The 26,373-nt window shown below is 45.1% G+C and overlaps 2 protein-coding genes across 4 annotated transcripts in view; both read left to right on the top strand.

The window, feature by feature from the left end:
- taf2 (TAF2 RNA polymerase II, TATA box binding protein (TBP)-associated factor) overlaps window positions 1-11,635 on the top strand; it is a 38,060-nt gene extending 26,425 nt beyond the window's left edge. The window contains exons 20-28 of one of the 3 annotated variants that reach the window (XM_041902524.2): window positions 618-811; window positions 1,422-1,561; window positions 3,462-3,531; window positions 3,908-4,017; window positions 7,994-8,226; window positions 8,652-8,834; window positions 9,695-9,797; window positions 9,977-10,241; window positions 10,326-11,635. In XM_041902524.2, coding sequence (XP_041758458.1) covers window positions 618-811; window positions 1,422-1,561; window positions 3,462-3,531; window positions 3,908-4,017; window positions 7,994-8,226; window positions 8,652-8,834; window positions 9,695-9,797; window positions 9,977-10,241; window positions 10,326-10,335 — 1,308 coding nt within the window. In that variant the 3' untranslated portion in view covers window positions 10,336-11,635. Of the gene's footprint in view, window positions 1-617; window positions 812-1,421; window positions 1,562-3,461; window positions 3,532-3,907; window positions 4,018-7,993; window positions 8,227-8,651; window positions 8,835-9,694; window positions 9,798-9,976 lie in introns of all 3 variants that reach the window. The other 2 variants (XM_041902525.2, XM_041902523.2) reach the window with 2 other exon arrangements.
- Window positions 11,636-15,231: 3,596 nt separating this feature from the next.
- Window positions 15,232-26,373, top strand: part of LOC121586069 (ectonucleotide pyrophosphatase/phosphodiesterase family member 2) — a 35,889-nt gene continuing 24,747 nt past the window's right edge. The window contains exons 1-9 of the mRNA XM_041902521.1: window positions 15,232-15,355; window positions 15,558-15,663; window positions 17,829-17,984; window positions 18,326-18,451; window positions 18,625-18,685; window positions 18,777-18,874; window positions 19,002-19,081; window positions 19,198-19,317; window positions 22,103-22,158. Coding sequence (XP_041758455.1) covers window positions 15,326-15,355; window positions 15,558-15,663; window positions 17,829-17,984; window positions 18,326-18,451; window positions 18,625-18,685; window positions 18,777-18,874; window positions 19,002-19,081; window positions 19,198-19,317; window positions 22,103-22,158 — 833 coding nt within the window. The 5' untranslated portion in view covers window positions 15,232-15,325. The remainder of the gene's footprint in view (window positions 15,356-15,557; window positions 15,664-17,828; window positions 17,985-18,325; window positions 18,452-18,624; window positions 18,686-18,776; window positions 18,875-19,001; window positions 19,082-19,197; window positions 19,318-22,102; window positions 22,159-26,373) is intronic.

Raw genomic sequence — 26,373 nt, 5'->3', positions numbered from 1 at the left:
TAGGCCAGACTCTGACTGGTACTAATGAGTGATCTGGAGTTGGCTGTGCCGACCACTAGGCCAGACTCTGACTGGTACTAATGAGTGATCTGGAGTTGGCTATGCCGACCAGTAGGCCAGACTCTGACTGGTACTAATGAGTGATCTGGAGTTGGCTATGCCGACCACTAGGCCAGACTCTGACTGGTACTAATGAGTGATCTGGAGTTGGCTGTGCCGACCACTAGGCCAGACTCTGACTGGTACTAATGAGTGATCTGGAGTTGGCTGTGCCGACCACTAGGCCAGACTCTGACTGGTACTAATGAGTGATCTGGAGTTGGCTGTGCCGACCACTAGGCCAGACTGTGACTGGCACTAATGAGTGATCTGGAGTTGGCTGTGCCGACCACTAGGCCAGATTCTGACTGGTACTAATGAGTGATCTGGAGTTGGCTGTGCCGACCAGTAGGCCAGACTCTGACTGGTACTAATGAGTGATCTGGAGTTGGCTGTGCCAACCACTAGGCCAGACTCTGACTGGTACTAATGAGTGATCTGGAGTTGGCTGTGCCGACCACTAGGCCAGACTCTGACTGGCACTAATGACTTTAATATTGTTGTTGTCTTTTTCCTAGTTCTCTGACAACTACTACCGTGCTGAGCTGATTGATGCTCTGACCAACTCCCTGACCCCGGCCATCAGCATTAGTAACGAGGTCCGCACCGTGGACAACCTCAACGGAGACGTACGCCTCATCCTGGAGGAGATCACACGCTTTCTTAACATGGAGAAACTACTGCCCAGCTACCGCAACACCATCACTGTCAGGTAGAGATATCACTACTATAGATACCACTATACATTATACTATACACTATATAAACTAAACATCCTGGAGGAGATCATCACTACTGCCCAGCTACCACAACACCATCACTGTCAGGTAAAGATATCACTACTATAGATACCACTATACATTATACTATATAAACTAAACATCCTGGAGGAGATCGTCACTACTGCCCAGCTACCACAACACCATCACTGTCAGGTGTAACACAATTTAGGATGAAGTGGAGTACTAGTGCATGGTAAGTGCTGGTGGTAAATGCTGGTGCTTGGTGTCAGTGTTTTGATTTGCCGGTGTTAGTGGCTGGTTTTACATTGTGTTGATAGATAAAAGATTGACCAAATAGTGGTTGACCCAAAGGGTCATTGTTGAGCTGGCTGGCGTGGAAGCTTTTTGGCCCTTGTACCCTCTTCCCAGATATTTCCAAACACGTCCCGTACAAGAAGCTAGTTGAGTGCCAGGGTAAACTTTCCCACCTACATGATCTTATCAATGAAAATGCCTTAAAGGCACAATCTCTCTCTCTCCTCCACCCCCCCCTCTCTCTCTCCTCCATCCCCCCCTCTCTCCATCTCTCTCTCTCTCCAGTTGTCTCAGAGCTATCCGGATGCTTCAGAAGAATGGCCATATTCCCAGTGACCCCTCTCTGTTTAAGTCCTATGCAGAATACGGACACTTTGTGGATGTGCGTGTCGCAGCACTGGAAGCTGTGGTGGACTACACAAGAAGTATGCACCAAACTAGCAGTAGTGAAGTTAGTAGGACACACCCTATTCCCTATGTAGTGCACTACATTTAGCCAGAGCCACATAGGGTTATAATTAGTCAAAAGTAGTGGACTTGACTACAGTGCATTCGGAAAGTATTCAGACCCCTTGACTTTTTCCATAATTTGTTTCGTTACATCCTTATTTTAAAATGGATTAAAAAAATTCCCCCTCATCAGTCTACACACAATACCCCATAATGACAAAGCAAAAACTGGTTTTTAGATTTTTTAAAAACATTTATATACAAATAAATATCAAATTTACATAAGTATTCAGATCCTTTACTCAGTACTTTGTTGAAGCACTTTTGGCAGCGATTACAGCTTTGAGTCTTCTTGGGTATGACGCTACAAGCTTGGCACGCCTGTATTTGGGGAGTTTCTCCCATTCTTCTCTGCAGATCCTCTCAAACTCTATCAGGTTGGATGAGGAGCGTCGCTGCACAGCTATTTTCAGGTCTCTCCAGAGATGTTCGATCGGGTTCAAGTCCGAGCTCTGGCTGGGCCACTCAAGGACATTCAGAAACTTGGCCCAAAGCCACTCCTGCGTTGTCTTGGCTGTGTGCTTAGGGTCGTTGTCCTGTTGAAAGGTGAACCTTCGCCCCAGTCTGAGGTCCTGAGCGCTCTGGAGCAGGTTTTCATCAAGGATCTCTCTGTACTTTGCTTCGTTCATCTTTGCCTCAATCCGGACTAGTCTCCCAGTTCCTGCCGCTGAAAAACATGCTGCCACCACCATACTTTACCGTAGGGATGGTGCCAGGTTTCCTCCAGACGTGACGCTTGGCATTCAGGCCAAAGAGTTCAATATTGGTTTCATCAGAACAGAGAATGTTGTTTCTCATGGTCTGAGAGTCCTTTAGGTGCCTTTTGGCAAACTCCAAGCGGGCTGTCATGTGCCTTTTACTGAGGAGTGGCTTCCGTCTGGCCACTCTACCATAAAGGCCTGATTGGTGGAGTGCTGCAGAGATGGTTGTCCTTCTGGAAGGTTCTCCCATCTCCACAGAGGAACTCTGGAGCTCTGTCAGAGTGACCATTGGGTTCTTGGTGACCTCCCTGACCAAGGCCCTTCTCCCCCGATTGCTCAGTTTGGCCGGGCGGCCAGCTCTAGGAAGAGTCTTGGTGGTTCCAAACTTCTTCCATTTAAGAATGATGGAGGCCGCTGTGTTCTTGGGGACCTTCAATGCTGCAGAAATGTTTTGGTACCCTTCCCTAGATCTGTGCCTCGACATAATCCTGTCTCGGAGCTCTACGGACAATTCCTTCGACCTCATGGCTTGGGTTTTTGCTCTGACATGCACTGTCAACTGTGGGACCTTTATATAGACAGTTGTGTGCCTTTCCAAATCCTGTCCAATCAATTGAATTTACCACAGGTGGACTCCAATCAAGTTGTAGAAACATCTCAAGGATGATCAATGGAAACAGGATGCACCTGAGCTCAATTTCGAGTTTCATAGCAAAGGGTCTGAATACTTATGTAAATAAGGTATTTCTGTTTTTAATTTTTAATACATTTTCAAACATTTCTAAAAACCTGTTTTTCACTTTGTTTTTATGCGGTATTGTGTGTATATTGCTGAGGAAAAACATTTATTTAATCCATTTTAGAATAAGGCTGTAACGTAACAATATGTGGAAAATGGGAAGGGGTCTGAATTCTTTCCGAATGCACACTACATGGAGACTAGCGTGCCATTTTGGACACACCCTAGTTCTCTGGGGTGAACACCTTGACCTGGGGGGGGGGCCTGCCTGCCTGCCTGCCTGCCTGCCTGCCTGCCTGCCTGCCTGCCTGCCTGCCTGCCTGCCTGCCTGCCTGAGGTGTGTGTGGTGTGTTTTAACATGCTGTTTATTGCTAGTTGACAGGAGCTCCGTGGAACTGCAGTGGCTGCTCAACATGGTCCAGAATGACCCCGCTCACTACATCAGGTACTGTGTGTGTGTGTCAGGTATGTCTGTTGGGTTGGCTGCCTCATACATAAAGATACATCATAATTTATCTCTCTGGCTTCAGTATATGGGGACATTTAGTCAAAGTCAGCAAGAAAACAGGGTGGTTATTTATTTAGTGCTGTGTAAAAACAAGGAATGTCACAGTGAATTTATCAATTGATGTATTTATGTATTGTATACAAAATGTATTGATGATACTTAATGCTCAGCAGTTTGAATCTAAATACATGAATCCTGATTGTGTCCCAGGAAAGGTGTTTATGTTATGGTCTGTCCCAGGAAAGGTGTTATTGATGGTCTGTGGCTGTGAAGTAACAGGATGTTAACCTCCACTTCCTCTATGTTCATTCAGACACAAGATCCTGAGCATGCTGGGTAAAAACCCTCCCTTCACCAAAGCAGCCGAGTCTCCACTCTGCAACGAGGCTCTGGTTGACCAGCTGTGGAAACTCATGAACTCAGGTGAGACCTTAGTGCATCTTAAATGGCACCCTATTCCCTATGTAGTGCACTACGTTGGACCAGAGCCCACATAAAGCTTCCACATAGGGCTCTGGTCAAAAGTAGTGTACCATGTAGCGAATAGGGTGCCATTTCAGATAAGACATAACTAATCAAACCTGATGAGACATAGTACAGACAGAGACCCCCAGGCCTGGCTAGTCAAACCCCCACCTGGAACTGGTGTGATATCCACTCAGGCCTGGCTAGTCAAACCTCCACCTGGAACTTGTGTGATATCCACTCAGGCCTGGCTAGTCAAACCCCCACCTGGAACTGGTGTGATATCCACTCAGGCCTGGCTAGTCAAACCCCCACCTGGAACTGGTGTGATATCCACTCAGGCCTGGCTAGTCAAACCCCCACCTGGAACTGGTGTGATATCCACTCAGGCCTGGCTTGTCAAACCCCCACCTGGAACTGGTGTGATATCCACTCAGGCCTGGCTAGTCAAACCCCCACCTGGAACTGGTGTGATATCCACTCAGGCCTGGCTAGTCAAACCCCCACCTGGAACTGGTGTGATATCCACTCAGGCCTGGCTAGTCAAACCCCCACCTGGAACTGGTGTGATATCCACTCAGGCCTAGCTAGTCAAACCCCCATCTGGCGCTGGTGTGATATCCAGCTAGGGACAGAGTTACTGCTAGGGACAGACAGACAAGAGACGGCGATACTGCCAGAGACGGAGATACTGCCAGAGACGGAGATACTGCCAGAGACGGAGCACTGTTCACAAATCAAATCCATATGTGTAGCTAGCTAACCCCAACAGTCATTTATCAATGTTTGTGATGGTAAGAGTTGCACAACTGTCTAATTCGATGTTTGCACTTTAACCTCATAGTTATTGTATCATTTAAAATCCAAAGTGCTGGAGTACAGAGCTAAAACAACAGAAAATGTGTCACTGTCCCAATACTTTTGGACCTCCCTGTATTACATTATGTCCATGGTCCTAACTTCAACTGTCTGTCTCTGACTCAATATTACACTACATGAAGAAACTAGGAACAAGTGTTCTGCGTCATCACGTTACATTTACATCCCCCAGCAGTCTTATATAAACCTTGTTTCAAAAGGTGCCAAACGTTGTGAAAGTCTTTCAAAGAGAGAACAGATTTCTCTAACAGTCGTAAACATCTGTTTCTCTCCCAGGGAAGAGAAGGATCATGTTTTATAATGTTTCTAGGTTTTTCCATGTCTTGGGGGATATCGGGGCCTGCTGGCACAGGCCTCAATACGGCTGTGTCCCAAATGGCATCCAATTCCCTATATATATATATATATATATATACACACACACACACACACACACAGTGGGGGAAAAAAGTATTTAGTCAGCCACCAATTGTGCAAGTTCTCCCACTTAAAAAGATGAGAGGCCTGTAATTTTCATCATAGGTACACGTCAACTATGACAGACAGATTGAGGGAAAAAAATCCAGAAAATCACATTGTAGGATTTTTAATGAATTTATTTGCAAATTATGGTGGAAAATAAGTATTTGGTCACCTACAAACAAGCAAGATTTCTGGCTCTCACAGAGCTGTAACTTCTTCTTTAAGAGGCTCCTCTGTCCTCCACTCGTTACCTGTATTAATGGCACCTGTTTGAACTTGTTATCAGTATAAAAGACACCTGTCCACAACCTCAAACAGTCACACTCCAAACTCCACTATGGCCAAGACCAAAGAGCTGTCAAAGGACACCAGAAACAAAATTGTAGACCTGCACCAGGCTGGGAAGACTGAATCTGCAATAAGTAAGCAGCTTGGTTTGAAGAAATCAACTGTGGGAGCAATTATTAGGAAATGGAAGACACACTGATAATCTCCCTCGATCTGGGGCTCCACGCAAGATCTCACCCCGTGGGGTCAAAATGATCACAAGAACGGTGAGTAAAAATCCCAGAACCACACGGGGGGACCTAGTGAATGACCTGCAGAGAGCTGGGAACAAAGTAACAAAGCCTACCATCAGTAACACACTACGCCGCCAGGGACTCAAATCCTGCAGTGCCAGACGTGTCCCCCTGCTTAAGCCAGTACATGTCCAGGCCCGTCTGAAGTTTGCTAGAGTGTATTTGGATGATCCAGAAGAGGATTGGGAGAATGTCATATGGTCAGATGAAACCAAAATAGAACTTTTTGGTAAAAACTCAACTCGTCGTGTTTGGAGGACAAAGAATGCTGAGTTGCATCCAAAGAACACCATACCTACTGTGAAGCATGGGGGTGGAAACATCATGCTTTGGGGCTGTTTTTCTGCAAAGGGACCAGGACGATTGATCCGTGTAAAGGAAAGAATGAATGGGGCCATGTATCGTGAGATTTTGAGTGAAAACCTCCTTCCATCAGCAAGGGCATTGAAGATGAAACGTGGCTGGGTCTTTCAGCATGACAATGATCCCAAACACACCGCCCGGGCAACGAAGGAGTGGCTTCGTAAGAAGCATTTCAAGGTCCTGGAGTGGCCTAGCCAGTCTCCAGATCTCAACCCCATAGAAAATCTTTGGAGGGAGTTGAAAATCCGTGTTGCCCAGCGACAGCCCCAAAACATCACTGCTCTAGAGGAGATCTGCATGGAGGAATGGGCCAAAATACCAGCAACAGTGTGTGAAAACCTTGTGAAGACTTACAGAAAACGTTTGACCTGTGTCATTGCCAACAAAGGGTATATAACAAAGGATTGAGAAACTTTTGTTATTGACCAAATACTTATTTTCCACCATAATTTGCAAATAAATTCATTAAAAATCCTACAATGTGATTTTCTGGATTTTTTTTCTCAATTTGTCTGTAATAGTTGACGTGTACCTATGAAGAAAATTACAGGCCTCTCTCATCTTTTTAAGTGGGAGAACTTGCACAATTGGTGGCTGACTAAATACTTTTTTCCCCCACTGTATAGTGCACTATTTATGACCAGGCCTCTGTGTATTGCACTATATAGGGAATCAGGTGCCTTTTGGGATGCAGACCATGTCTTGGGGACATGGGTGCCTCCTGGCACAGGCTACAGTTTAGAATGAGGTCAAATACAGCTGAGAGAGCATCAGAGAACGCTAACCTGCTCAAACACAGTCTGTCAGGGGTGACCTGGAAACACAGAGCTGGGGGGGTTGAGTCTGAGACAGACAGACAGTGTGGCCAATGGACATGTTATGTGTTGTTGTTGCATCAATCCAGTTTGAGTGGTAAGCTGCGCCCCCAACAGAAATCTGTTACTTGGAAAACGTTTGGAAGAATTGGCACCTTTTGAAACGAGGTTTATATTTGAATGGACTGCTGGGGGATGTAGGTGTGAGGAGGCGGAACACTTGTTCTGTTTCTTATTGTAAGCATAATATTTCATATGTTTGAGTGTACTTCTGTGCTCTGAGATTGGCTGTGACTGTTGGCAGTGTAACGCCACTCTCGTTGCCAACCCAGTTTATGACTCACAGTAATAAACTGTTCATAATCTGTTGTTATTTTATTATTTCATGCAACATAACATCAGTGATTACGTTCACGCCACTTATTATCACTGGCTTGGCTTGGAAAACAATTGAGAAAGTCTTGCAATTATCTATTATGTTAAATTCAAACCCGTTAATATCAGTTAATCTCTATTTTATCAGATGTTATGTACATGATAACACGAACTATGACTGGAAACTGAATAAAATACTGTAGCTTTATGCACAATGGCATTTCTAGTTTTCTCAAAGCTTTTCTAAGACAAACTAAGACCCTATTCTTAAACCCCTTCCTCTGAGTTTTTATGGATTTAACTTGACACAGTATCAGTGATTACATTCATGCTAATGTTATTACTATCACTGGCTTGGCTTAAAAAACAATTGTGAAACTTTACAATGATCTGAACATGACTTTTGTCCAGCTGTAAAGTTGAATGTGTTTAGACCCTCTCGTTTCACTGTTCCCCCAGGTACGTCTCATGACTGGCGATTGCGGTGTGATGCGGTGAACCTTTACTACACTCTGTTTGGTCTGACGCGCCCCTCCTGCCTGCCCCTGCCCGAGCTGGGCCTGGTACTCAACCTCAAGGAGAAGAAGGCCGTCCTCAACCCCACCATCAAGCCTGAACAGGGGCCAGGCACCACAGAGATAACTGGCAACACCATGGGGGTTCACATCCCCGTCATGGGCTTTACTAGCAGTGTAAGGACCCCCTGATGCTGATAATAATATATTTTAGTTGGGACTTGGGCCTTCTTGTGTCTTAGTAAATCCTCACTAAGAATCTTTTTTGTCAACCTCATCTGAACTTTGTTATAACACTAATTTCTCTCTCTTCCCTCCACCTCTCCCCCCCCTCCATCTCTTCTCTCCCCCCTCCATCTCTTCTCTCCCCCCTCCATCTCTTCCCTCCCCCTCCATCTCTTCCCTCCCCCTCTCTCCCCCTCCATCTCCTCTCTCCCCCTCCATCTCTTCCCTCCCCCTCTCTCCCCCTCCATCTCTTCCCTCCCCCTCTCTCTTCCATCCCCCTCCATCTCTTCCCTCCCCCTCTCTCCCCCTCCATCTCTTCCCTCCCCCTCCATCTCTTCCCTCCCCCTCCATCTCTTCCCTCCCCTTCCCCCCTATAGCTGGATGAGGGCCTGATCGCCATGGAGACAGTGTCCAGCGTGTCTATGTCCAGTGGTGTCGCCCCACTTCCTCAGGGTCTGAAGAGAAAGTTGGACAGTGGAGTTGGACCACTGGGCTCCTCTCCACCGGAGCCAGGCCAGGTACTGCAGGAAGAGGACAGCAGTAAAAAATTCAAGATCAGAGTAAGGATCTGGAGCGCCGTGGGGAGGCTGGGGGGATGCGCTTATACTTGTCTGGGCTTTCACTACAGGCTTTCACCAATAATGTGTGTGTGAACCATTTCAGGCTCCCCTGAGGACTGAAGCAGTGCCACTATGGACTCTAGTGTGTCTGGCTTAATCTAGCTCTTTGTTTTAAACTGATACAATCTAACTGGTGCAATCACAATCTAACTGGTGCAATCACATTGCTGATCGTATTTGAGTTAACGTGAATCACTGTGATTGAACAATCTTGTGAGGGTGTTGGATGATGTTTCAGTTCAACTCCATGGAGGAGGATCAGATCAGATGGTTATGACTGATGATGATGATTCAGTTCAACTCCATGGAGGAGGATCAGATCAGATGGTTATAACTGATGCAGTATGAAAAATGTATGCACTCACTAACTGTAAGTCGCTCTGGATAAGAGTGTCTGCTAAATGACTAAAATGTAAATGCTGATGACATTGTTTCAGTTCAACTCCATGGGGGAGGATCAGATGGTTATGACTGATGTTGTTTCAGTTCAACTCCATGGAGGAGGATCAGATCAGATGGTTATGACTGATGATGATGATGATGATGTTTCAGTTCAACTCCATGGAGGAGGATGAGATCAGATGGTTGACTGATGATGATGATTAAGTTGTTTCAGTTCAACTCCATGGAGGAGGATCAGATCAGATGGTTATGGCTGATGATGATGTTTCAGTTCAACTCCATGCATGAGAATCAGATCAGATGGTTGACTGATGATGATGTTTCAGTTCAACTCCATGGAAGAGGATCAGATCAGATGGTTATGACTGATGATGATGATGATAATGATGTTGTTTCAGTTCAACACCATGGAGGAGGATGAAATTGACATGGAGAGTCCCCATGACAGTCAGGCGTTCATCCACCACCACCTCAACATCCTGGAGAGGCCTTCCACACCAGGTCAGCACCCCATCAATCATTGTCCTGCAATTATCATACTTGTTCACACCTGGGGTTGATTCATGCTTTCAGACAATCCTAAGAAATGATTCATTTTTGAAGAACATAACAGACTTCTAGATGATTTGCATTCAGTATTTTAAATCTGTCTCTTTCGGTCTCCTCTCTCCCTTCCTCAGGTAAGGAACCTCCAGTCGTGGACCAGGCTGTCCTCTCCCTGCCTGTCACCCCCTTACCTTCCTTCAGCAAAGAGTCCACTTCTTCCTCCAAACACAGCACTGACCACCACCACCACCACCACCACGAGCACAAGAAGAAGAAGAAGAAGAAGCACAAACACAAACACAAGCACAAGCACGACAGTAAAGACAAGGACAAGGAGAGGGACTCCCATGCCTTCAGTAACAGCCCTGCTAGTGGACGCTCCATGAGGTCTCCATCCATGTCTGACTAGAACACAGCGCTGCTTCCTGGTTGGTCCTTCAGTAACAGCCCTGCTAGTGGACGCTCCATGAGGTCTCCATCCATGTCTGACTAGAACACAGCGCTGCTTCCTGGTTGGTCCTTCAGTAACAGCCCTGCTAGTGGACGCTCCATGAGGTCTCCATCCATGTCTGACTAGAACACAGCGCTGCCTCCTGGTTGGTCCAGAGCTATGAAACACAGTATCACCCGCAAGAGAGACTGAGCTGTAAAACATCACCCTCAAGACTACAGACTCCAGCTGTCAGTCAGTGTTCCAACTCCTCTGAATAGAGCTTACTGGTTTACTGCATGTCAGTGCACTTCAGTCGGCTAGCCTGGAATCCACACTAAATATTGTTCTGTTTCACTGTTTGAATCTGAGCTATATTTAGTTTGGATTTGGAAAATGGAGCAATATTCAGTGTGGATTCAAGGCTAGTCAGTGTAGGTGGAGGGGGAAAACGCGTGTAGCCTAACCTACATTCTGTGACGTCATCATTAACCACACAGAGAGGCAGACCTGTGGGCCTCTCCAGAAGGAGCCCTTTAGTTTTAAAAGTCTCCCATCACCACACACACACACACGCACACACTTCTGGCTATGCCTGAGCCTTTCTGTCTCCTACCATCATCAACAACATGTTCAGTTAGTGGCTGGGCTCACAAGGGAACCTCTTCAGCCTGTTGAGGACGTAACCGGTCTCAGACTGCCACTAGTCTTTCCCCAGGTTTTATAACGTCACCCTGGACATTGAATTACAGGTTTACTGTAATTAACCCTGCTATTAAACTAAGAGGGGAAATTCCACTCTTATTCAGAGAGCCAATCAATTCAAAGGTGGAAGAATCAAGAATGATAAACATTTAGGATGTAAAGTGTAAGCTGTCTAATTAGGCTGACCTGCGGTAGACCATGGCTGTCTGCGTTCTGAACAGTACCCTATTCCTTTCATAGTGCACTACTTTTCACCAGGTCCCATACGGCCCTGGTCAAAAAGTAGTGCACTTTATTGGGAATAGGGTGCAGTTTTGGATGCTGCCATGACTAATACCCTCATTGCTGGCCTGTATGACATGACCATACTGAAGAGTCATTGGGTTTTTCTATACTTTTTCTATTGCATTCATATGGCGCTGTTTCTAACCATGCATGTTTTAACTGTTCATGTTTTTATTGTTAAGTAGTTAGATTGTGGCCTCCTTGTCCCTGACCCAATCAGTAACTAGATTGTGGTCTCCTTGTCCCTGACCCAATCAGTAACTGTTCTATATATTCATTATGTACTGCAGTTTTGTTAGAACATTTTGTTTTTTGTAGGATAGTACTACATTATCATAAAGATGTTGGAAAATAAAGCTTCTGAAACCAAGAATGTGTGTTTTTATTCGTTTAACTTTTCTTCAATAACGCTCAATATATAATACCAATAAAGCTTTGAAATGTTTACATTTTGTATACCAAGAATGTAATAACAAAGAGCATAAACTTTGAATAATTGCACCTACCACAAAAGGCAGATGGACGTTTACCCTTACAACTGCCTCATTGCCAGCAGTAACAACTTCCTCATTGCCAGCAGAAACAACTTCCTCACTGCCGGTAGTAACAACTTCCTCATTGCCGGCAGTAACAACTTCCTCACTGCCGGCAGTAACAACTTCCTCATTGCCGGCAGAAACAACTTCCTCATTGCCGGCAGAAACAACTTCCTCATTGCCGGCAGAAACAACTTCCTCATTGCCGGCAGAAACAACTTCCTCATTGCCGGCAGAAACAACTTCCTCATTGCCGGCAGAAACAACTTCCTCATTGCCGGCAGAAACAACTTCCTCATTGCCGGCAGAAACAACTTCCTCATTGCCGGCAGAAACAACTTCACCTCCAGCCCAGTAACAACTTCCTCACCGACAGCCCAGTAACAACTTTCAGTGCTCTGGTTCTTGACCTAATCTCCTCACTGTGACCTGGCCTGGCCCTCCTCACTGTTGAATTTGGACCACATTGATGGGGTGTTTTTTGGGGGAATTATGCATTTAAGCAGCAACAAATGGTCATTCTAAACTGTTTAAAACATGTCCCTATTGGTGAGTTTCTTGTCATGTTTGCACCATTTCCATTTGAACTCAGTAATCATATTCTTGCCAGATTGAGCATAGTCTACTGTATGGAATGTTCCCATATCTGCAACAATATATTAATATTTTATGATTGTATCCCTCATCAAACCCTGGATGGCAAAACAAATATCTGCATTGGCAACAAACCAATGGCACTCCTGTCCTCCACTGACTCTGCTAAACCCTGTGTGGTCTGCCCTGGAGTCAGAAAGCACCAGGGTTAGTTAGGGTTTAACTCACTCCAGGGTTAGTTAGGGTACAACTCACTCCGGGGTTAGTTAGGGTTTAACTCACTCCAGGGTTAGTTAGGGTACAACTCACTCCGGGGTTAGTTAGGGTTTAACTCACTCCAGGGTTAGTTAGGGTACAACTCACTCCGGGGTTAGTTAGGGTTTAACTCACTCCAGGGTTAGTTAGGGTACAACTCACTCCAGGGTTAGTTAGGGTTTAACTCACTCCAGGGTTAGTTAGGGTTTAACTCACTCCAGGGTTAGTTAGGGTTTAACTCACTCCAGGGTTAGTTAGGGTACAACTCACTCCGTGGTTAGTTAGGGTTTAACTCACTCCAGGGTTAGTTAGGGTTTAACTCACTCCGGGGTTAGTTAGGGTTTAACTCACTCCAGGGTTAGTTAGGGTACAACTCACTCCAGGGTTAGTTAGGGTTTAACTCACTCCAGGGTTAGTTAGGGTACAACTCACTCCGGGGTTAGTTAGGGTTTAACTCACTCCAGGGTTAGTTAGGGTACAACTCACTCCAGGGTTAGTTAGGGTTTAACTCACTCCAGGGTTAGTTAGGGTTTAACTCACTCCAGGGTTAGTTAGGGTTTAACTCACTCCAGGGTTAGTTAGGGTACAACTCACTCCGGGGTTAGTTAGGGTTTAACTCACTCCAGGGTTAGTTAGGGTTTAACTCACTCCGGGGTTAGTTAGGGTTTAACTCACTCCAGGGTTAGTTAGGGTACAACTCACTCCAGGGTTAGTTAGGGTTTAACTCACTCCAGGGTTAGTTAGGGTTTAACTCACTCCAGGGTTAGTTAGGTACAACTCACTCCAGGGTTAGTTAGGGTACAACTCACTCCGGGGTTAGTTAGGGTTTAACTCACTCCAGGGTTAGTTAGGGTACAACTCACTCCGGGGTTAGTTAGGGTTTAACTCACTCCAGGGTTAGTTAGGGTACAACTCACTCCGGGGTTAGTTAGGGTTTAACTCACTCCAGGGTTAGTTAGGGTACAACTCACTCCAGGGTTAGTTAGGGTTTAACTCACTCCAGGGTTAGTTAGGGTTTAACTCACTCCAGGGTTAGTTAGGGTACAACTCACTCCAGGGTTAGTTAGGGTACAACTCACTCCGGGGTTAGTTAGGGTTTAACTCACTCCAGGGTTAGTTAGGGTACAACTCACTCCGGGGTTAGTTAGGGTTTAACTCACTCCAGGGTTAGTTAGGGTACAACTCACTCCGGGGTTAGTTAGGGTTTAACTCACTCCAGGGTTAGTTAGGGTACAACTCACTCCGGGGTTAGTTAGGGTTTAACTCACTCCAGGGTTAGTTAGTGTACAACTCACTCCGGGGTTAGTTAGGGTTTAACTCACTCCAGGGTTAGTTAGGGTACAACTCACTCCGGGGTTAGTTAGGGTTTAACTCACTCCAGGGTTAGTTAGGGTACAACTCACTCCAGGGTTAGTTAGGGTAAAACTCACTCCAGGGTTAGTTAGGGTACAACTCACTCCAGGGTTAGTTAGGGTACAACTCACTCCAGGGTTAGTTAGGGTACAACTCACTCCAGGGTTAGTTAGGGTATAACTCACTCCAGGGTTAGTTAGGGTAAAACTCACTCCAGGGTTAGTTAGGGTACAACTCACTCCAGGGTTAGTTAGGGTAAAACTCACTCCAGGGTTAGTTAGGGTACAACTCACTCCGGGGTTAGTTAGGGTAAAACTCACTCCAGGGTTAGTTAGGGTAAAACTCACTCCGGGGTTAGTTAGGGTACAACTCACTCCGGGGTTAGTTAGGGTACAACTCACTCCGGGGTTATTAGGGTACAACTCACTCCGGGGTTAGTTAGGGTAAAACTCACTCCGGGGTTAGTTAGGGTAAAACTCACTCCGGGGTTAGTTAGGGTACAACTCACTCCGGGGTTAGTTAGGGTACAACTCACTCCGGGGTTAGTTAGGGTACAACTCACTCCGGGGTTAGTTAGGGTACAACTCCCTCCGGGGTTAGTTAGGGTACAACTCACTCCGGGGTTAGTTAGGGTACAACTCACTCCGGGGTAAGTTAGGGTACAACTCACTCCGGGGTTAGTTAGGGTAAAACTCACTCCAGTCGAGCGGACTAGGTGCAGGCAGCACTCGGCAGAGGATCATGTGTCTTTGGAAACTGGTCCAGTAAGACAGCTCTTGCAAGGTTTCAAGATTCATGCAAATGCGTTGTGTGCGTCTGCATGTGTCCCTGTTCGTTTACAATGAGAACTTATGTTTTGCGAATAGGCTACCATGGCTATTATGCGTTTATTACTGGTTCTCAGACGTTTTCAGGGCTCTCAGCAAGGAGGTTTACTATCCTTTTTGTTTTCTAAAATCATTAACATTGTCATTTGCAGTACAAGGGGATGATGATCATTTCAAAGTGGCGACCCATTTGAAAAGTATCAAAGGGGATTGTTATGCATTCACCGGGGTGGTCTCCACTTGCATTCATTAATTAGTAGGCTGCCGTAACCTACCGCGCAGTAAAATCAAACAGCAGCATACGCACATTTACTTGATTTATTGGATTGAGAGCTGGAAGGAAGCTGCCTTTGCACGGTGAACAGGTGTTAATCTGAAATCACAAAACTTGGCCACCACACCGCTCTGCGCGCAGTCTTGGTGATAGTCGGGTTGCAGTCGGACCGAATAGGGACTACTGAGATAAACACATGAATTCTGTAGGACGGACCTGACATAATGGGGAAATATAATGTATCATTTAAACAGGTATGATCGATATTACCAAAGATGGTTTAGAAACTCTGTGATATTACAATGTAGGATGTTCAATGGGTAATGATGGATTGTTCTGGCATGCTCCGTTATATTTATTGTGGGAGACTGTCGTCATCGCCTCATATCTTTCGCGTTTAATTTTGTACTTTTGTAGAATTGTATCATTTATCTGTTGTTTCATTCATTTCCTAAGATTTTCTGTGTCCTCTCCATCGTCTGTGGTTCGGATATCTGCTCGGGATATGTTCATGACCGTCCTAAAAGGGCTGTAGAGGAGGCTGCTTCATCAAGGACAGACAGTAAGTAAGATTGGACAACTATTTTGCATAAAAAATATATATTTTTGGGGACTACCATCGCTCTCTCACTCTGACAATAGTTGATGGGTATTATTGTAGTTTATTACAGTGAGTGCATTGTTCATTTATTTTTAATTTTTTATAATGACGTATTGGGACAAGTTGTTCTGCACTAACATTATGCATGGGATACTGCAAGCACAGCAGAATCATTTTCTCTGTAATTTATTTCCCAAAATAAGCTTTACAGTATATTTTGGAAACGCCTTTATGTATTTTGGCTGTAAATGTATATAAAGCCAACTTTCCTTTTGCCATTTTAAACAAGTCAGACAAAAAACGGTCTTTGATTCCAGAGTTATTAAACTAAATCTTAAACTGACTTAGGGGCAAAGCAATCAATCATTCAACAATCTGTTGACTGACATAGAATCCATTTACCATCTAAATGATCATTGCTTTAAACATGAGTAACATGCATTATATGGAACATACTTACTTTGTTCCCTTAGGTAACTGTAGCGATTGGAATTCAAAATTCCGTTTATTTGCAGATTATTTTCTATCAGATGTGTCTGCCTGTGCACACAAAACTAATAAGTAAAAGCATTTAAATGTAACAAACGATGACTGCTGCTGTCCTTTTCACTAGTGATCGGCCTGTTCGTGTATATTTGGGGTTTGTTTGCTCAGCTCTACCTTGTGTCAATATCAACAGAGCTTTTCAGCTGTTTCTGCTCCACATTTTCTGACCAGGTTTGAATATACCACTGCACAGCTGTGAAAGGAAATTGTAATCTTTCTTTCACAGGTAGTTTGTTTCATTTTATTCAGTTCATTCACTGTTTCTGGAATGGGTTTGACATCAAGTAAAGTATTTATTATATGCCTTAACTCATACAGCTATTCCTGTGCAGTAAACTGAGTTTGAAACTTCACAGAATTCTTCCACATGCTTCTCCTGGCGTTGCCCTGCTGGAGGTTTTTTCCTGAATGCACAAGGAACATCTTGTTATGTACTGTATGTTACACAGGCTTAGTCCCCTCTGTTCCTCTCCCCAACCTCAGGGAAGTGTCCTCTCCCCAACCCCAGGGAAGTGTTTCCTCTCCCCAACTCAGGGAAGAGTTCCTCTCCCCAACCTCAGGGAAGTGTTCCTCTCCCCAACCTCAGGGAAGAGTTCCTCTCCCCAACCTCAGGGAAGTGTTCCTCTCCCCAACCTCAGGGAAGTGTTTCCTCTCCCCAACCTCAGGGAAGTGTTCCTCTCCCCAACCTCAGGGAAGAGTTCCTCTCCCCAACCTCAGGGAAGTGTTTCCTCTCCCCAACCTCAGGGAAGTGTTCCTCTCCCCAACCTCAGGGAAGAGTTCCTCTCTCCCCAACCTCAGGGAAGTGTTTCCTCTCCCCAACCTCAGGGAAGTGTTCCTCTCCCCAACCTCAGGGAAGAGTTCCTCTCCCCAACCTCAGGGAAGTGTTTCCTCTCCCCAACCTCAGGGAAGTGTTCCTCTCCCCAACCTCAGGGAAGAGTTCCTCTCCCCAACCTCAGGGAAGTGTTTCCTCTCCCCAACCTCAGGGAAGTGTTCCTCTCCCCAACCTCAGGGAAGAGTTCCTCTCCCCAACCTCAGGGAGGTGTTCCTCTCCCCAACCTCAGGGAGGTGTCCCTCTCCCCAACCTCAGGGAGGTGTACCTCTCCCCAACCTCAGGGAAGAGTTCCTCTCCCCAACCTCAAGGAAGTGTTCCTCTCCCCAACCTCAAGGAAGTGTTGGGTAGTAGAGACGTTTTTTTAACCCAAATGCAACTGTCTTAGTAGCAGCTTCGGATCCATAGTGACTGAATCCATGCTCCCTTTTCAATAGTGAAACAGAGCATGGATTCAAAGTGTATTCCAAGCTACTATTGCAATACACTCTCAGAAAAAAGGTGCTACCTAGAAGTAGAACCATGAAGGGTCCTACGGAACCCTTTGAGAACCCCTTTTTTTCTCGCAGTATACCTCCAGTAGATATTAACAGTTGTCTCTCTCTCCCTGCCAGCTCCCTCAGTAGATGTTAGCGGTTGTCTCTCTCTCTCTCCCTGCCAGCTCCCTCAGTAGATGTTAGCGGTTGTCTCTCTCTACCTGCCAGCTCCCTCAGTAGATGTTAGCGGTTGTCTCTCTCTCTCTCCCTGCCAGCTCCCTCAGACTCCCCGTGGATCAGCACGTCAGGATCCTGCAAGAACAGATGCTTTGAATTGGATGAGGCTGAACCTCCCAACTGCCGCTGTGACAACTTATGTAAAACTTATAACAGCTGCTGCCAAGATTTTGATGAGCACTGCTTGAGAACAGGTAAGCCTGAAGCCTGCCTGCCTGTCTGTCTGGGTTGGTGGTCCCCTGCTCCCTTTCATGTTCCCTCAACAAATTCAACCCCTCTCTCAGTCCAAGTTGAACATGTTCCAGAATGTTCAGTATGTTGTATTACATTAATGTAGGGTTCAAAATGAACACACACTTTACTACATACTTAATCACCATCACCATCTCTGTCAGTTTCTACCTCATGTATATGACCTTATGGTAATTTGACTCATTGCTGAATGGGACACTCTGATGCAGTTTTAATGGGTCGTTATTAGCTATGTAACATCCTCTCTCATTAATTTATTGATTGATTGATTGATTGTGTCCAGAGGGTGGTTTTGAGTGCAGTAAGGAGCGCTGTGGTGAGACCAGGAATGACCAGCATGCCTGTCACTGTTCTGTGGACTGTCTGGCCAAAGGAGACTGCTGCACCAACTACAAAACACTCTGTAAAGGTTAGACAGTGATACTAAATGTCTCTCAAGCTGATACTAGTGCTGTGTGCTTTAGCCAACCCTTCTGACTGTTGTTGTCATAACATACATCTCTGGCTGTATACTACACAGTGGTATTGGAAGGTTTATTGAATCCTCACATGAACTCTAAATTGGACCACTTTCTTTGGAAGGGGACACTACTTGGTTGCAGGATGACTGTGAAGACATTAGAACCCATGAATGTCCTGCTGGGTAAGATACCTTTTTTACCTTTCACAACTATTTCACTGCGATTCACAAACGTGAGAACCTTGGAGATAGTCTAATGGTCTTTTCTCCCCAGGTTTGTCCGCCCCCCTCTCATCATGGTGTCAGTGGATGGTTTCAGAGCCTCCTACATGAAGAGGGGAAGCACAGTGATCCCCAACATCGAGAAACTCAGTAAGACATTCTGAATCATCCATAACAGGGCTTGAATACTCATTTGACTGGGTCTACTTACTGTATTAAAATGTATGTCCAAATTGTTTCCATTGCATCATATCTGTTTGTGCCTTTTTACCTATAGGAGCCTGTGGTACCCATGCTCCTTACATGAGACCGATGTACCCCACTAAAACGTTCCCCAATCTGTATACTCTTGCAACGGTACGTACTGGTCAATCATCCTTTTTCTTCCCTGTCTTCCTCGCTGAACTCAACTGAACATTTTAGCTTCAATTTTGCCCCAGAAGGGTTAACGCCTCAGTTCTGACCTCCTGTAGGGTCTGTACCCTGAGTCCCATGGCATAGTTGGCAACTCCATGCATGACCCCGTGTTTGATGCCAACTTTAACCTGCGGGGTCGAGAGAAGCTGAATCATCGTTGGTGGGGAGGTCAGCCGGTGAGTCCTACTCTCTCTGTTCTGTTCTGTGGTTTAGACATACAGGGCCTTCAGAAAGTATTCACACTCCTTGACTTGTTACACATTTTGTTGTGTTACAGCCTGAATTTAAAATGGATTAAATTGAGATTTTGTGTCACTGGCCTACACACAATACCCCATAAAGTCAAAATGGAATTATGTTTTTAGAAATGTTTACAAATTAATAAAAAATGAAAAGCTGTCAATAAGTAATCAAGTATTCAACCCCTTTGTTATGGCATGCCTAAATAGGTTCAGGAGTAAAAATGTGCTTAACAAGTCACATAATAAGTTGCATGGACTCACTCTTTGTGCAATAATAGTGTTTAACATGATTTTCGAATGACTCCCTCATCTCTGTACCCCACACATACAGTTATCTGTAAGGTCCCTCAGTCGAGCAGTGACTTTTAAACACAGATTCAACCACAAAGACCAGGGAGGTTTTCCAATGCCTCGCAAAGAAGGGCACCTATTGGTAGATGGGTAAAAAAATAAAATAAGCAAACAGACATTAAATATCCCTTTGAGCATGGTGAAGTTATTAATTACACTTTGGATGGTGTATCAACACATCCAGTCACTACAAAGATACAGGCGTCCTTCCTAACTCAGTTGCCGGAGCGGAAGGAAACCGCTCAGGGATTTCACCATGAGGCCAATGGTGACTTTAAAACAGTTAGAGAGTTTAATGGCTGTGATAGGAGAAAACTGAGGATGGCTCAACAACATTGTAGTTACTCCACAATATTAACCTAAATGACAGAGTGAAAAGAAGGAAGCCTGTACAGAATAAAAAATATTCCAAAACATGTATCCTGTTTGCAATGAGGCACTAAAGTAAAACTGCAAAAAAATGTGGTAAAGAAATGAACTTCATATCCTGAATACAAAGCGTTATGTTTGGGGCAAATTCAGTACAAAACATAACTGAGTACCAATCTCCATATGTTCAAGCATGGTGGTGGCTGCATCACGTTATGGGTATGCTTGTCATCGGCAAGGACTAGGGAGTTTTTTAGGATAAAATAAACAGAATACAGCTAAGCACAGGCAAAATCCTAGAGGAAAACATGGTTCAGTCTGCTTTCTAACAGACACTGGGAGACAAATTCACTTTTCAGCAGGACAATAACCTAAAACACAAGGCAAAATATACACTGGAGTTGCTCACCAAGATGACATTGAATGTTCCTGAGTGGCCTAGTTAACGTTTCAACTTAAATCGGCTTGAAAATCTATGGCAAGACTTGACAAGAAAATGGCTGTCTAGCAATGATCAACAACCAACTTGACAGAGCTTGAAGTATAAAAATAAATAATATATTGTGCAAATATTGTACAATCCAGGTGTGCAAAGCTCTTAGAGACTTACCCAGAAAGACACACAGCTGTAATCGCTGCCTAACATGTATTGACTCAGGGGTATGAATACTTTCTGTATTTCATTTTCAATACATTTGATAAAATGTCTAAAAACATGTTTTCACTTTGTCATTATGGGATATTGTGTGTAGATTGATGACCAAAAAAAAAAGAATTCAGGCTGTAACACAACAAAATGTGGAATAAGTCAAGGGGTATGAATACTTTCTAAAGGCAATGTAAGTCATTCTAGAAGCCCTCCCTCCCATTCTAGAAGCCCTCCCTCCCATTCTAGAAGCCCTCCCTCCCATTCTAGAAGCCCTCCTTCCCATTCTAGAAGCCCTCCCTCCCATTCTAGAAACCCTCCCTCCCATTCTAGAAGGCCTCCATCCCATTCTAGAAGCCCTCCCTCCCATTCTAGAAGCCCTCCCTCCCATTCTAGAAGGCCGCCCTCCCATTCTAGAAGCCCTCCCTCCCATTCTAGAAGCCCTCCCTCCCATTCTAGAAGCCCTCCCTCCCATTCTAGAAGCCCTCCCTCCCATTCTAGAAGCCCTCCCTCCCATTCTAGAAGCCCTCCCTCCCATTCTAGAAACCCTCCCTCCCATTCTAGAAGCCCTCCCTCCCATTCTAGAAGCCCTCCCTCCCATTCTAGAAGCCCTCCCTCCCATTCTAGAAGCCCTCCCTCCCATTCTAGAAGCCCTCCCTCCCATTCTAGAAGCCCTCCCTCCCATTCTAGAAGCCCTCCCTCCCATTCTAGAAGCCCTCCCTCCCATTCTAGAAGCCCTCCCTCCCATTCTAGAAGCCCTCCCTCCCATTCTAGAAGCCCTCCCTCCCATTCTAGAAGCCCTCCCTCCCATTCTAGAAGCCCTCCCTCCCATTCTAGAAGCCCTCCCTCCCATTCTAGAAGCCCTCCCTCCCATTCTAGAAGCCCTCCCTCCCATTCTAGAAGCCCTCCCTCCCATTCTAGAAGCCCTCCCTCCCATTCTAGAAGCCCTCCCTCCCATTCTAGAAGCCCTCCCTCCCATTCTAGAAGACCTGCATCTGTGTTCTATTTGCACAGTAATGGCCTTACTTACAGCTGGCCAGGTTTGTCTCTCTCTCTCCTTTCATATGAGACTGTTTAACTTGGCTTTGAGCATGAATGTTATAAAACTAGTGAGTAGTGTTTCAATTTAATAACTGTCCATTTCAAGTTGAGACATTGGATTGAAAATGGCGTCAGCCTTGCAAGTGTAATGTAGTGGTTTGTCACAAATGCTTTTGAAGGACCTTTGTTGACGAAAAACGAACCAATTTTCCCAAAAAGTGTTATATGCCATTACACTACAAATTATATTGTCTTATATCACAGTTTAAAAATAATTTACAGTGGTTATATTCACTTTTATTCTTGTTCTAGATCTGGATTACAGCAGTGAAGCAGGGGGTGAAGGCTGCCACTTTCTTCTGGCCTGTGTAAGTCTCTCTCTCTCTCTCTCCCTCTCTCAATTCAATTAAATTCAATTCAATTCAAGGGGCTTTATTGGCATGGGAAACATATGTTTATATTGCCAAAGCAAGTGAAATGGATAAAGAAAAGTGAAATAAACAATAAAAAGTTAACAGTAAATATTACACTCACACAAGTTCCAAAATAATAAATACATTTAAAATGTGATATTATGGCTATAGACAGTGTTGTAACGATGTGCAAATAGTTAAAGTAAAAAAGGGAAAATAAATTAACATAAATATGGGTTGTATTTACAATGGTGTTTGTTCTTCACTGGTTGCCCTTTTCTTGTGGCATCAGGTCACACATTTTGCTGCTGTGATTGCACACTGTGGTATTTCACCCAGTAGAAATGGGAGTTTATCAAAATTTGATTTGTTTTCAAATTATTTGTGGGTCTGTCTTATCTGAGGGAAATATGTGTCTCTAATATGGTCATACATTTGGCGTAGCTCAGTTTCCACCTCATTTTGTGGGCAGTGTGCACATAGCCTGTCTTCTCTTGAGAGCCAGGTCTGCCTACGGCGACCTTTCTCAATAGCAAGGCTATGCTCACTGAGTCTGTACATAGTCAAAGCTTTCCTTAATTTTGGGTCAGTCACAGTGGTCAGGTATTCTGCCACTGTGTACTCTCTGTCTGCCTCTCTCTCTCCCCTTCTCTCTCTCTCTCTGTCTACCTCTCTATCCCCTCTCTCTCTCTCTCTCTCTCTCTCACTCTCCGCCTACCCCCACCCCCGCTCTCTCTCTGTCTACCTCTCTATCCCCTCTTCTCTCTCTCTCTCTCTCTCTCTCTCTCTCTCACTCTCCGCCTACCCCCAACCCCACTCTCTCTCTGTCTACCTCTCTATCCCCTCTCTCTCTCTCTCTCTCTCTCTCTCTCTCTCTCTCTCTCTCTCTCTCTCTCTCTCTCACTCTCCGCCTACCCCCCACCCCCGCTCTCTCTCTATCCCCTCTCTCTCTCTCTCTCTCTCTCTCTCTCTCTCTCACACTCTCCGCCTACCCCCCCCCCCCTCTCTCTCTGTCTACCTCTCTCTCTCTCTCTCCCCTTCTCTCTCTCTGTCTATCTCTCTATCCCCTCTCTCTCTCTCTCTCTCTCTCTCTCTCACTCTCCGCCTACCCCCCACCCCTCTCTCTCTGTCTACCTCTCTCTCTCTCTCTCCTTCTCTCTCTCTCTCTCTCTCTCTCTCTCTCTCTCTCTCTCTCTCTCTGTCTACCTCTCTATCCCCCTCTCTCTCTCTCTCTCGCTCTCCGCCTACCCCCACCCCTCTCTCTCTCTCTCTCTCTCTCTCTGTCTGCCTCTCTCTCTCTCTCTCTCCTTCTCTCTCTCTCTCTCTCTCTCTGTCTACCTCTCTATCCCCTCTCTCTCTCTCGCTCTCCGCCTACCCCCCCCCCCCCTCTCTCTCTGTCTGCCTCTCTCTCTCTGTCTACCTCTCTATCCCCTCTCTCTCTCTCTCTCTCTCTCGCTCTCCGCCTACCCCCACCCCCTCTCTCTCTCTGTCTGCCTCTCTCTCCTTCTCTCTCTCTCTCTCTGTCTACCTCTCTATCCCCTCTCTCTCTAAACCACATCTGAAAAATGTCTGTTCAAGGCCATTTGTATCATATTCCCCCGTTTTCAATGCAAAGATAATATGTCCCACATGCTTTATCACCTCACAGCTCGTCAATATTCTCCTCAGAACTCTCAAGTAGTGCTGAGCGATTAACTGACATTTCGTAAATGTTTTCGGTTATTAAACAACTAATTGATCAACGTCGGTACAATTTCTTATATTCCATTTAGTTCGTTTTTTTTGTGAGCCCAATGCACTGTTTCTCTAGAGCTCCCGAGTGGTGCAGCGGTCTAAGGGACTGAATCTCAGTGCTTGAGGCGTCACTACAGACCTTGGTTTGATTCCAGGTTGTATCACAACCGGCTGTGATTGGGAGTCCCATAGGGCGGCGCACAATTGGCTCAGCGTCGTCCGGTTTTGGCCGGTGTAGGCCGTCATTGTAAATAAGAATTTGTTCTTAACTGACTTGCCTAGTTAAATAAATGTTAAAGAAAAAATAAAAAGAAAAAATAAATAGAAATCATTCATGGGAGAAATCAAGTCAAGAGCTATGTGGGATGCTGGGTAGAAGGGAGTTGTAGTTTTCATTGAGCAAATATTCAACCTAGTTCAACGCAGAAGCGTGGTAATTAACTACATTGACCATAATCCATTGCGCCTGTTTTTTCCCGGGGTCAGGCAGAGATGGATACACTTTTACCCCTGCTACATTAGGTAAGATACCCACAGACCGCATGAGAGAGGAATGTACACAACACAAAGAGAGCGAGAGGGATAGAGATAACATTAGATGGTCTGTCTGTTTGGCTGCTACTGCCTGAGCAGAGATGAGATGATGACTTTAAGGAATGAAAAATACTAAGTAATATACAAATATTGTATTATTTCATAGTAATTTCCTATTTTTTATTGACGTCTACCCAATGTGGACCTGACACAGACAATGGAATATTTCAAAGTTTTGGCAATTGAATGTTTACTATTTTTGGCTTGGGAATTTCCATTAAAAAGCAAAAAAATAATTGTTATGTCATTATTTCATAATGCATTTTCTTATATATTTATTTGTATCGAAAACGAAATCGATGTTTTTTTTTTATCAAACTGGAATCGACCTAGAAAAGCACTAGTCTCTCAGCACTACTCTCAAGACAAAACACAACAGAAACTGCTGCTATTATATTGTCATAACACTGTTGTGGATTTCAGGTGGAGATGGCTGGAAACTATATGGGCATGTTCATGTTTAGTTGTACTCTGGCTAACCTAACGCATGCAGGCTGCTAAAAAACAACAACGCCTCACACATTCATAAGACACAGAGGCCTTTGAGACAGACTTCAGTTCGGAGGCATAGAGCCCTAACTGTTTGGCTAGCAATTTACTCACATTGGCCTATTAACATAAAGTGGGGTGCCTGCCTGTGAACTTGGCCAAGTGGGGGACTCCTTCAAAACATAGCAGTACCAAAGTGCATTTCAAGGTGCACTTCCTGTGGTAGGCCCAGGGCACAGAGGAGGAGGAGGGGGGTTAACTTTACAGTACAGTAAAGACTGTATTATTTAACCATTGAGGTCTGGAAGAGAGGAGGTGACGGGGAGTTGTGATTGTAGCTTTGTGGAGGTCTCTGTTAAGACCAACTCCAGGGAGGTCTTAACCAACACCAGAGGGGTCGAGAAGAAGAGAAGCCCCCTGTAGAGATTTAGTGGGATAAGGTTTACCCCCTTCCATACCCCCAGGCACCCCCCAGCTCCCCCACATGTCAAGCCCCAGATAGAGAGGCAAACCATGGGGTTGATGGTTGGCAGCTGTGCCTGGTGGGCTGGAGGATGGAGGTCTGTAGGTGGCCCACCGCTCTACAAGACAAGAACAGGAGGGGAGGCTTTGCGGTTCAAAGGCTTACAGGGGGGAAGGAGAGTGTTGTATCATATGACTTTATAGGGCTGTTATAATGTCTTTAATGGTTCTAATCTGGTGTATCCTACGACTTTATAGGCCGATTATAATGTATTTAATGGTTCTAATCTGGCAGCTTTCCTGGATGCAAACAGAGAGGATCAAATTAGGTGTTGTAATACACTGTAAAGCATTGATACGCAGCACCCCAGACACAGTAAAGCATTGATACACAGCACCCCAGACACAGTAAATCATTGATACACAGCACCCCAGACACAGTAAATCATTGATACACAGCACCCCAGACACAGTAAAGCATTGATACACAGCACCCCAGACACAGTAAATCATTGATACACAGCACCCCAGACACAGTAAATCATTGATACACAGCACCCCAGACACAGTAAATCATTGATACACAGCACCCCAGACACAGTAAAGCATTGATACACAGCACTCCAGACATAGTAAAGCATTGATACACAGCACCCCAGACACAGTAAATCATTGATACACAGCACCCCAGACACAGTAAATAATTGATACACAGCACCCCAGACATAGTAAATCATTGATACACAGCACCCCAGACACAGTAAATCATTGATACACAGCACCCCAGACACAGTAAATCATTGATACACAGCACCCCAGACACAGTAAAGCATTGATACACAGCACCCCAGACACAGTAAATCATTGATACACAGCACCCCAGACATTGTT

The sequence above is a fragment of the Coregonus clupeaformis genome, chromosome 17, assembly GCF_020615455.1.
Source record: "Coregonus clupeaformis isolate EN_2021a chromosome 17, ASM2061545v1, whole genome shotgun sequence".
Lineage (NCBI taxonomy): Eukaryota > Metazoa > Chordata > Actinopteri > Salmoniformes > Salmonidae > Coregonus > Coregonus clupeaformis.
Note: the sequence above shows the minus strand (reverse complement) of the source record. Positions and strands in the feature narration are given on the sequence as shown.